Below are 12,578 nucleotides of genomic sequence, written 5' to 3'. Positions count from 1 at the left end.
TTAATAGGAGGCGAAGTAAAAAAAAAAGAAAAAAAAGTAAAATATCAAGATCTTTCGAAGAGTGTGGAATGGCAATGAGAATCGATTTTCCACAAAATTGGACAGAAAGAAAGAAAGAAAGAAAGAATCGTAAGGGGGTATGATGTGATGGTGGTAGCGATGGTGGTAGTGGTTATTCGCATTTTACGTTCTCTTAAAGAATATAGAAAAGTCCTTTTCTCGGTGATTCTTTTAACATTTCATTTTTTTTCTTTCTTTCTTTTTTTTTTTTTTGTTCTCGAAGAAGCTTCGCGATTATTCGCTCGACTTTTTCTGAACTTATCCTCGAGCACGTGGCCAATTTTCTTCGTACCGTATCTACCGAGTGAATAAAAAAAAAAAGAAGAAAAAAAAACTTATAAAAAGCTGTACAAAAGAGAGAGGGAAGAAAAGAATGAAGGGACCAGGAGGGTTGAGAAAGGGGGGGTGGGATAAAAGATAGGGATGAGACGACGGAATAATTCGCAGGAAGCACCGATCGTTCCGTCTTGTAAGTTTTCAAGACGTGCATCCGACACGGTGTGCTCGGCCGATTCAGGATGCGCTTTGATGCGCTTCCTGGTCTGCGAACGTCAGGATCGGACAACTCAATTTCCATCTCGTTCCTTCCTACGAAACTTTCTAAACGAACGCGCATGCTTCGGATAAAGTTGATCGTCAAAAGAAAAAATTTACTCCCTATTCCTTTTTTTCTTTTTGTTTTTTGTTTTTTTGTTTTTTTTTCTACAATTTTATCTCTTGATTATTTATTTAAACCATGGCGAGTTTTTAATTAAAAATATATTTACGTATAATATACTGTTACATTGATAATTAAAATATATATATATATATATATATATATATATATATATATATATATATATATACCTACGCTTTTTATAATGCTTCACGTATTTTGTTTCTGTTTCAATATTAAAAGAATTGCGTGTTCACCTTTTCTTTTTTAATTTATCGAATCATAGTAATTGAATAATAATAATAATAATAATAATAATCAGGAGATAAAATATAAAAGATATAAGATTGTTCTAGCGAAGATTGTTAAATCTAATATTCTCAGTTTGAGCTTAAGGAGGAAAGGCATCAGTGACACATGAATAATTAAACAGCGTATTTAGCAAATAGCTCGAATGTATAGTGAAACCTATGTTAACTTGTATTCCTATTTCTACCCTATCTTGAGTATACCATCTCCCTCCTAACGTCTACCGTAAGTACATAAACGCGGAACACAATGTTATCCAAACGTTATATAGGAGGATAGAACACGTAGGAAACTAAGCACGCTCTCTAGCTTCTCCTACGAACACACAGAGACATTATTTCGTATGTCATGCACGGACACACATAAGGTAGGAACGTATATTAACTTCAAATTACAGCTTGAAATTGAACTAACGGGATGGATTACATGGTGACAACTTACATTCACATATGGACATGTTATTTATTTTATGTTTCAATTCTTCTTCCAAAAAAATTCTGTACGACAACACAAGTTAATCCTACATACCTGTAAAGTTTCTACTTCTTCAATTTTTTTCCTGCTCTTTTTTATTGAATTTATATTTATGAATATTAATTACAAAAATAATTTTTATCATTTTTTGTAAAAACATTACGCCTGTAGGAATGCAACCCGCCAGACACATTTTGAAAATGTTGCTTGCGAGTGCCATCTACTGGGACGGACTTTTTTTTTCAGTCTAAACTGTTCATATACGTATGTATTACGGGTTGCCTATCTTTCGGGCAGAAAAAAATTCCGCCCCAGTTGATGGCACTCGCAAGCAACATTTTCATGTGTGTCTGGCAGGTTGCATTCCTATAGGCATAATGTTTTTATAAATAATATTAAAAATTTAATTTTAAGATTGAAATTAATCAATGATAGACATTTCATTATCGTTTAAAAACGAAAGAAACTAAAAAAAGCAAAATGTGAAAAGTAAAAGAAGAATAGACGATTGGAAACGTTTTCTAGTTTCAACTACATCTATTTAATATGTACGAATTCAAAGGTCTGCGAGGACTCGTTCGTTCTCATTTGAAAATACGGAAAATTTACATTTAGCGATTCGTCAACGCATTCGAATTGGAAACACTCATCGTACTGTTTGTCGTTTGATATACTTCGTCATTTTCCCATTTCGAAATTGTATAAAAGCGAAGAAAAGCCCTCATTAAAAGAAAAATATAAAAATATGCATTCTTGTTTTCAAATACGTTCAAATATTTTCTCACTCGTACGTTTTATTGATCGCAATTGTTTAATAACCACGTATCGTAACATATCGAATTGAAAACTCGAGATGAAAGAGTACAAGATAAAACTATACCAGAAGAGTTTCTATATTTTTGTATATTTATTATTTTTATTAATACTCAATTGATATTTTTGCCGATAAAATAATATTCCCATATTTATATGGGAGTCTCGGTTATATCCGCGTGTTACATATACACTAAGAAGCTATATGCAGTTAAGAAGAAATATCGTCACATTTATTTTGAAGGAAAACGATCGATAAGGAACATCGTTTAGCTCATTTAATATAGAGAGAGAATTTTTGTAATTTCTGTCGATTTTCTTCTCGATTATATATGTAAGTATAATCGACGCGTTTATCTGTCTGTCTCTCTCTCTCTCTCTCTTTCTCTCTTTCTCTATTAGTTTTGGTATTTGCTTTGGAAATAGATAGAGAGATAAATAAAGAAAGGGAGAGAAGGAGAATCGTTGAGGCGCCAGACATAATCCAGTCTACGAACTTTCGTGAGATCTTCCCGAATTTCTCTCCAAGAGTTAGAGTTGGTCTACAAGTCAGTTAGGATTCGGATGACTTCACGAGAAGAGAGAGAGAGAGAGAGAGAGAGAGAGAGAGTTTGTTACAACGACGCCTAGATTTGGCCGCAGTTCTAATAAAGAAATGACGAGAACTCGAGGAAATCTCGTTTGACCCAATTAAATCCGTTCGATAATCGATAGAAAAGAAATTGGTCAACCAATCCCATCCCCCCTCCCCTCCCCCTTCATGTCAGAGAAGCATAATATTTCCAACACCGGAAACTTCTTTTCCTTCCCTCCTTTTTTTTTTTCTTCAATTTTTTTTCTTCGAATATCCCGAGTAATCGTTTCTCGTCTCGAACGTTCCCCTCGTGGCTCGTTACCTTTTCCCTTATTTTTTTTGTTCATTTTCTTTTGGACCGTTTCAATTTCTCGCGTTTTGTTTTCTCTTTTTATTAGCTTTGTTTTTTTTTTTTATTTCCCGTCTTCAGTCTGAAGATTTTCTCTTTAACGAGCTACGATTTTTCTCACGAAATAATAACATAGGAAATTCGTATTATCGTGATAACACTGGTGTATAGGAAATTTTGTCGATGATTTATTAAGATCTCATGTTAAATCAATGATCGGATTTTCTGTGAGATTTGACGTAAAGTTTTGACAACAACAAATTTAATTAGGAATGAATATTACTTGATTATAATAAAAAAAAAAATTTATCTTCAAATAGAAGGATTATTAAAATTTCTCACCGATATACTAATCCTATTAGATTAAGAATTTCTAATGTATTCGTAATGGAGAATATTCGAAGGAAGAAAGGAAGGAAGGAAGGAAGGAAGCTTTAGACTAGTTACGGTTCTTATTATTCCGCATTGGTCTCGATCCAGCGAATATTCATCTCGAATATCTAAGGAGAAACTTGTTACTACTCAGAAGTGCACTAAGGTTGTTCGTTCGTTTCTACGTTGCATAACAACAGTTATATTTCCTCGGCTCGATGATGGACTTTGTAGTTATGGAAAATTTTGATTAGATTTTAACTTATTATTATTTCAAATTCACGAATGATCGATCGATACGAAAAATCGATAACCAACGTACTTACGGAATTGATGTAGTTGTAAAGGGATAGACCGTCGTCCCAGGGTTCTTCCTTTTCGCAAGACAAATTAGCTGGTCTTAAATCGTGGCTTCTATCCAGTGCTGCCAATCCATGGGCAAAAACTTGTACGCTGTCGTACACTAAAGCTGGTTCTGCCTGAAACATATTTAAACCGTTCGTGAGACAAGATAAATGGATAAATATAAAAAGATTTTTTATATGTTTCGATTAAGTTTTCTTCTTGTGGGGAAAAGAAAAAGGAAGAAAACGACTCTTTTAAAATAATAACAAAAGAAAGCTACGACGACGTAAAAGATACTATAAGAGGTTCGTTTTATTCGAGAGTTCAATTTTGATAGGATGTAAAAGAGAAAGAATAATTCGAAAAGTTGTAACATTCGCGAAATATATCTCTCAATTTACGTTCACAGAAACTTACGGATGAGATCGAGTTAAGAAACGCTTCAACTTTTATTCTATGAATTGTATAAAAGGAAATACCAATTTTCTACTTTTTGATGAAACCTTTTTTTTCTTCTTCTTTTTTTTTTTTACATTAAAACCAATCGTTAATAATTCTTAAGATCTAAATGTAATTTTATTTTTATTTGATTAAAGAGAAAAAGCATTAGATATATAAATCTAACAATTTATTCACGCTGAACGAGAACTTATGGGTTAGTATTATAATTATAAAAAAATTCGCAGTTTCATTTTTTAGTTGAAAGTTTCTACCAACCTGGATAACACCGGTTTTATTTAGAATCGCATGGCCAATCGGTTGGAAACGTTCCATCTGTCGAAGCGTTTCAGCGACCTTGGCTTCCTCGAGATCAACCAAGCGGAAGGCCGTCATGTTGACGCTGTTGTACTTGAAATCTTCTAAATCGAACGTTTCGATATCCTGGAGAAAAAGGGACAGGTGGTTGGTTGATCGTGAACGATCGTAAAATAATATCTTATGCGAGTGAAACAATGTAAAAATATACGACGACGACGACGACGACGACGACGACGATACATTTCCATAACTCGAATTGCAAACTATTTCAACCCTATTCATGATGTCTCTCGTTCAGAAAAATTCTCCCCTTATCAAAAAAATTTTCAAATAACTTACAATCGAATAACAAATGGAATGGGAGTTAAACGTAACAATGAATTCTAATCATTTGTTCATTTGATTATTTTACAATTGTTTTATTGGAAATGGTTTATGATATAATATATATATATATATATTATCACGTTTCCAAATGTTATTTCAAATTCGATTTGGATTTTATTATTATTTTTTAAACTGGCATGGACTATTCTCGCTGACTATCGGAAGTCGACCGGTGGCAATGTGTCCAATCAGTTGGACGTTCGAAACGAGAAAAAACGGGTTGGGAAAATAGGGGGAGAGAAAAAAAAAGAAAAAGAAAAATAGGAAAAAAAGGAACAGTGAGGTTCGGTGAATGACACCGTAATCACCAGTTGTACGGTTCAACGATTTCAACCAGTCAACTGTCTACTCTTCTTCTTCTTTAGTTTTCGTGGTGAGGAAAGGGAGAAATAGAAATAAAGAGAAAGTGAGAAAAAGCGTCAGGTGATTTATAATTACACGGGGACGTAAGCCAGACGCGTCGCGACGCATTACTCGCGACGGGAGATCGTTAAAGTAAATAATGCAGTTCTCTTCAGAAGAACGCCGACGATTCTCGAGGAGGAATTCGTTTCGAAAAAAAGGAGGGAGGAGAAGGAGGAGCAGCTTCTTTCACCCTTTTTTCCCCCCTTTTTTTTCTTTCCTTTTCCTTTTCATCCTTTCCGTCATTCCTTTATCTTACTGGCCCTTTTCTTTCGAATTATAACGATAACGATTCTAACCGGGGGGCCGCTAGGTCTCTTGCAATTTTCTACATTGCACACGTATGCTGCTGTCTGTATGTCTGTCTGTCCGTCTACCTGTCTGTTAAGAAACTCGTTTTTCTTTTGATTTATTCCAAGACAGTCAAGAGTAGAAACAAACCATTCGATTTTCCTCGGACCCGAGTTGGGAAAAAAAAAGTTGGATTTGAAAACTCTGACTTCTTTTTCTTAAATCTCGTTATTTATATCGTTAATGATAAAAACAATCTTTTTATAAAATCTTTAACAGCAAGAGAAAGAGAAAGATAAAGAGAAAGAGAAAGAGAAAGAGAAATTTGGTATGATTTAAATAATGATAATTTTATTCTATAAACTGGTTTTTCAATGAAAAGGAATTCGATATCGTCAAATAACGAGTTTCTCTTATTTGCTAAAGAAATACATTCGTAACGTTTTATCGATATTACGAAACTGCTTCAGCGAGGATCACGATTGGGAATAGACTCGTATCGATAATCGATGAACTTTGGTAAATAAATTTTATCTATATTCGAATCGTCCTCCTCCTACCCCACGGTTCTTCTATTCCCATTCAATGCGACCACATGAATTTCATTAATTTTCATCGACGACGAGGAGTACCAATGCTTTATACGTGTTTTGCACTTCATTATTTGCGTCACTGCGTGTTCGTCCTACACCAGATATGTACTAATTTCATTGCTGTGATACTAGATCCTATAAACTTCATTTGACAAAGAATTTTCGATATATAATTCGATTTGAATTTTAGTCGTTAATCGAATTATTAGTTTCCTCAATGATTGAAGATCCAATTTCGAGAGATAATTCAATAATTAATTGATGTTTTAATGATAACTTTAAATTTTATAGCAAGCCTAATAAAGTTAAAGATTTGTTGGTTATTCAAATATTTGTCTTTTGGAATTTATCTAATTTTTTTTTTGTTTTCTATTTTTCAAATCGGATCAAAGAATTTCGTGAAAGTATACTTACGAACGTTGTGAACATGTAGTGGTATCTGTAGTCATTCATTTGCAGCTGCAATATCTGCAACAAAAAGGAAAAACAAAAATAAAAAACGAGAAAGGAACGATCAGATTTCGTAAGCGATCGAATTGCTATCGACGTGTGCTGTGCATGTTCTCGCGTTGCATTCGAATGACTATGACTACACGTTACTGGCTTTAGTTGAGTTATCAGACAAAAGCTTTTATCTTTAGGAATGTAAGAACATTTTATTCCTTTTTTGGGGGATTTGGAAAAGACGAAAAATGCACGATGACTGAAAAGAGAGAGAGAGAGAGAGAGAGAGAGAGAGAGAGAGAGAGAGATAGAGGGAGGGATTAAGAGATAAAAAAGGGAAAAAGTAAAATATTGGAAAGAAATAAAAAGGTAATATGTGAGAGTGTGGGTAAGCATCGATAAAAATGGAACAATTTTTCAAAGCACGTCGATAGATTTTTTTTAACTGTGCAACAATTCGAATAACTATGACAAGAGAGACAGGGAGAGGGGGACAGAGAGAGAGAAAAAATCATTCGAGCGTACACATATACATACGAACAATGACGCGTCGATGGTTCGTTGGATTATGTAAAATCTTTTGCGTTTTATCGTACGCAATCTGGCGTTTGGAGAAAGAGTTGAAAATTTGGGAAATACTCCCATCCCCCCCCCCCCCATTTTTTTTTCCTTTCCTCTCAACCATTTGTGTTCCTTTTTACCTATGCATTATTGTACACTATATATAAACGTATATATCTATACACACATACATATAATACGGGACACGAAACACGTTGTCACGAAGTCGGCCCAATTCGCATGAATTGTTTTCGACGTTTGTTTCGTTACCACTGACAATTCGCATGATTTAATTTTACGAGCTGGTTGCTTTCACAACCAACGAACGACACTTCGCCGAATGAACGCTCGAAATGGACGGAAGGGTATTTGTCATATATTTTTTTTGTCCCCCGCCCTTTCTTTTCTTCCTCTTTTTATTTCTTTTTTTTTTTTTCGAACCTTTGTACCAAATACGAATGTAAGCACTCTCGATGTGAACAATATTTCCCACGTATATCAATTATTTAAAAAATATCAGAAAACCGAAGTATAATTCGTGTTGGTTTTTAATGTCTTTATTTATATCATTGACACCAAAATTTGCTTATGGTAGTTATTATTGAAAAAAAAAAAAAAAATGAAAAAAAAATAAAGTCACATCTTTTTCTCAGCCCTTTCTCTTTTTCCTACGATCTTATCTAAACCTTTATATTATCGTTTTATTGATTGAACTTTGCTCCTGAACGTGCCAAGGACACGCTTCGACGAACATTCTCTTCAGAACAGTTCGATTTTCTCAAGAATCGATCGGTAGATCAACAGAGCCAAGTCTCGAATGCTTTTCTCTCTCTCGAAATATCGTTCTACCAACGTTTGCAATTTCCTTCCAACGGACAGAGAAAAATTATTACTATCGACGAGCTATATTCCAAGAAAAACAAAAAGTCATGACAGAAAGTTGATTTCGCGAATATATATATATATACAAGAATATATGAAAAATGTATTCACAAAGTTTTTACAATTATATAGATATGTATATTTATTAGGAATGGTATTTCCTTGAAGCTTATTTTACTACCTTATTCGAGACATTTGTGTTTTTCTTTTTTTATGGTTAGAAAATCAAATGTTTTACGTTTTTTTTTTTTTTTTTTTTAAATGCAATGTAGTTACAGGTGAAAAACTTTGAAATAGTACTTTTTTATCGATCATAAATTAAAATATTAAAGTCAAGATACTTACGGCACGAAAAAATTGTTGCATGTGCGCTGGATCGGTGTCGACGATTAATTTGAAAATTTCCTTATGTCTGACTTCTTGTAAAACTTGTCTGTAAGATCCAGGACCTGCTTGACGTATATACATTTCCGTTCTCGTTGATGGCGGTGATTTAACAAGATCCTGTAGTTTGAATAAACCTGCCAACCAACGAATCATGAAAAAACATCATTTTAAATTATGAGTAAAGAAACCACGGACTTATAAAATATTTTATAAATTGTACAGTCCTTACGTTTTACGATTTATACCACGTAGAAATAATAAAATACTGTAAAAAAGTTCTTTCTTATACTTCATCTCTGTTTTTGGATTATAGTATGTGTGATAGTGTGTGTGTGTGTGTACTATCAAGAAGTCTTTCTTCAAGCGTGAAAAGTTAAAAACGTTTGGTCGTGTTATGCGCTTTAATGCGCTTCTGTCGTTCGTGGTGTGTCCTCAGGGAGAAGGAACAAAAGGTGATGGAAAGAAGGATAATTCAATTTGTTGGAAAACAACGGAGGCTTTGGTACCATACCATACGAAAAGAACTCGACGAAGTGGCAATCTGTAGTCTCTTTATAACAGCTTCCACCTTGTTCGAAAAATTTGTTAGAACGTTGGTGGTGAAAGGGGGTTGAACGAGAGGTAAGGAAAAATAGTTCGTCCTCGGTTCCCTCATCTAATTCGATCTAGTACTTCTCGATCGTCACAGTTCTCTTTCCAACAAGATAATCTTGTTTTACTTCTATGTACTGTCTTCAACTTTTCCCGTTTATCTTTTAAACGAGAAATACTTCATATATTTTTCTCTCTCTCTATATATATATATATAATATTACATCAATAAATGAAAAAGAAAATAAAAAGAAGAGAAGAAGAAGAAGAAGAAGAAGAAAATGTCGATAAAATCAGGTTCTATGAAATAAAAAAAGAGAAAGAAATAACAAAATATTCCTTGTTTGTAAATTTTCATTTTATTTCGAAGTCACTGATTTGAAGTGACATTTTAAAAGAAAGTAAAATAGAAAGAGAGAGAGAGAGAGAGAGAGAGAAATAATATTAGAAAAAAGGAATGAGAAAATAGAGGTAAAAGAGATAAATTGCAGAAAGAAAGACACGGTGATGAAAACTTTCGCTGAATATCTTACTCTTCCTCGTTGTTCTTGTTAAAAAAACGTTAAATTGAAAAATAACAAACTTCGTCTCTGTAGATGCATCGTCCTCCAATTACGATGGCTCCTTTTTATACTCGACTCGTTTTTCTTTGTTTAATAGATATGCGCTTGCGCGTTTTCTTTTTCTTTTTTTCTTTTTTAAAGACATAGTCAAAAGAAAGAGGAGGAGGAGGAGGAGGAGGAGGAGGAGGAGGAGAGGTAAGCGCAAAGAAAAAGAAGTAAACGCTCAAGGGTATGAAGAAAGTCTACTTTATGGAGTAACCTACAAAACCCACCCCCCTCGCCATCTTCGCCGCCACTATCACGAACGAATGGCTAGGGTTGGTTTGTAGTTTGAAAATTTATGACACGATACCGAAAGTACCCTATCCTCTATGTTAGGACCAGAAAGAATTTAAGAAGGGATACACTTTTCTCCATTACCTTTTCTTATTTCTTTGAACAATAATAATGAACTCACTTACTCGTAAAATAATCAGTCGAGAATATTGTTGAGAATTGTTGGTTGGTTACTTCGATGAAAGATTGAACATTTTTTTACGATAAACTTTTTATCACTAAATCATTGGTATTCATAAAAACGTATGACCATTTATATTTCTTTTTTATTTCTTTTTTTTTTTTTTTTTGATTAATAAAAAGTTGAAGTGTTCCAAAAGTATATATAAAAATTGTCGTTTAACCTTAGCCAAATATTATTTACTTTATATACTTGAGACACCATCATCTTGTTATTAGGATATTACTCTTTCGTAATGTCGCAACTTTTACGAGTAAAAGTCGAAAGGACGGTGATAATCCACAGTGAATTCGACCGGCTGCGATTTCGAGTAGTAGATATTTTAACGCTGAAAATTCGTGGCATCCGAAATACGTTGGATAGACGAAAACTATTTTCTCCTCTTCAAGTTTTAACGAACTCTAAAACGGGACGTTACTCCACTGATGAATATTTGGATGGGAACGTATGCGAGTATATTCTCCTTGAAAATGTTACACCGTTGAAATACGCGAAATATAGCTAGATATGCAGATAAATATGTAGATAAGCATGTGAGTGAGCATCTGCATACGTATTTTAAGTTGTAATAAGTTCCTGACAAAATTTACGTACATATACAAATAGATAGATAGATAGATAGATATTACTAGACAGAATTATCGAAGATTTGTTCGAGCAAATTATTATAATAGATGTAATTAATAAATAAGAAGGATAATGGTTAGGAAAATGTAAATAATTTCGAAATATCCTTATCTCGAAAATGTACTTATTAGTTTTTATCATTCTCTTTGTGAATAAAGTTTTATAAATTGTACCTAGTTACAAAACTTACCATTGTTTTCCTTTTCTTGGTAATGTAACGTTTCTTCTTAAGAAAATATCTCGTTTTCAAACTTAACTCATTAGATTTTTCGTTATGTTTAGATTTAAATATACGAAACTCGTTTTGAAATAACGAGATACTTAAAAAAAAAAACTTTGCCATTTACGTTCACGAACATATCGAATCAATTAAAACCCGAATGGATGATGATATAAATGATGAGAAAATGATATTACGATAAAATAAACGTAACAAACTATATTTTCGTTCTTTTTAAGCTAGAAGAAATTTTTAGAGTTCGATTTGAAGTTCATTGTTAAGGCAAGAGAAAGAAAGCAAAGAAAGTAGAAGTTTTTTTGGACGTTTCCAGGTGAACGATTTTTCTTTCTACACTGATTTCGATCGTTGACTTCTCTTTCTTTCAAGAGAAATTCTCGTTTCGTGAACCGAGTTTTGAATCGTATTTAAAGATCACCATTAAAACGAAATATAAAGGGGGACAAACGTTTGGGAGTCGCGTTATGAGGTTTACAGAGTCGCACGTAAACATAGTTATATCCGCGTGGATATGACAGCTCGACATTTTCTACGTTCCATTCGTGTTACCATGGGCTACCTAGTACTGTCCACAACCACCACTTATACCAACTGATTCCAACGTTTTGTTTTCATGGAAAACTCATCCTCTTAATGACCAACAAATATTCGACGAAAAAAAGAAAACTACATAGGATTTCATTTCGTTCTACGACTTTTTCAACGAAATCCCACGAAAGACAAACTTTTTAGATAAATTTAAACAAACTCTTGCTAATGATACTTAATTAATTCATGGTGTAAAATGTAGTTATTATAATATTACATTCATGTATATAATATTGTAAATTTACGTTAGCCTATTACGAGATATGAATATTAATTAACTATATTTTTCGTACGAATGGGAACTCGTTGAAAAGGCACTGCACTCACCGTAATCCTCTTCGTAAATGATGGCTACTCTAGTCCAATTCAGAAAGGACATGAGGTCCTTAAAGGCTTTGTTGAGGTGGTCTTGAGCCGGGTAGAGATTTATGCTAAATTCCTTGAACGTTGGCTCAAAGTCGACCCTTGCTTCGAGATGAGGTACGTCCAAAGCTTCGCATATACTTTGAATGTGAGCTCCTAAAAGAGGATCCGAAGGTCCAAAAATACCTTGAACGGACCTCGATAACTGCTTACACGCTGAAACATCAAGATTCTCTTCTTATTATCCCAAAATACTTTTATTGTGAAATTATCTAATAATGTTTTTTATAATCTGAGTTATTTTTAAATGTTTCATATTTTGTAGTCAGGTAAATAGACGAATTTAAAAAATAAATGTCACTGAAAAATGAATTATTTCATATAATAATTATAATTATTATCAAAACATACTTTTATCGATGATACAAATG

The 12,578-nt window shown here is 33.4% G+C and overlaps 1 protein-coding gene across 11 annotated transcripts in view; it reads right to left on the bottom strand.

The window, feature by feature from the left end:
* LOC107074463 (glutamate receptor ionotropic, kainate 2) overlaps positions 1-12,578 on the bottom strand; it is an 84,763-nt gene that overhangs the window by 21,267 nt on the left and 50,918 nt on the right. For all 11 annotated transcript variants that reach the window (XM_015335922.2, XM_015335925.2, XM_015335929.2 and 8 more), the window contains 5 exons: positions 12,112-12,363; positions 8,619-8,794; positions 6,801-6,854; positions 4,672-4,836; positions 3,936-4,088 (listed from right to left, as the gene is read on the bottom strand). In XM_015335922.2, coding sequence (XP_015191408.1) covers positions 3,936-4,088; positions 4,672-4,836; positions 6,801-6,854; positions 8,619-8,794; positions 12,112-12,363 — 800 coding nt within the window. The remainder of the gene's footprint in view (positions 1-3,935; positions 4,089-4,671; positions 4,837-6,800; positions 6,855-8,618; positions 8,795-12,111; positions 12,364-12,578) is intronic.

The sequence above is a fragment of the Polistes dominula genome, unplaced genomic scaffold, assembly GCF_049000335.1.
Source record: "Polistes dominula isolate Pdom_NZ unplaced genomic scaffold, Pdom_raw_medaka contig_79, whole genome shotgun sequence".
NCBI classification, from domain to species: Eukaryota; Metazoa; Arthropoda; class Insecta; order Hymenoptera; family Vespidae; genus Polistes; species Polistes dominula.
This window is presented reverse-complemented; position numbering and strand designations above follow the sequence as displayed.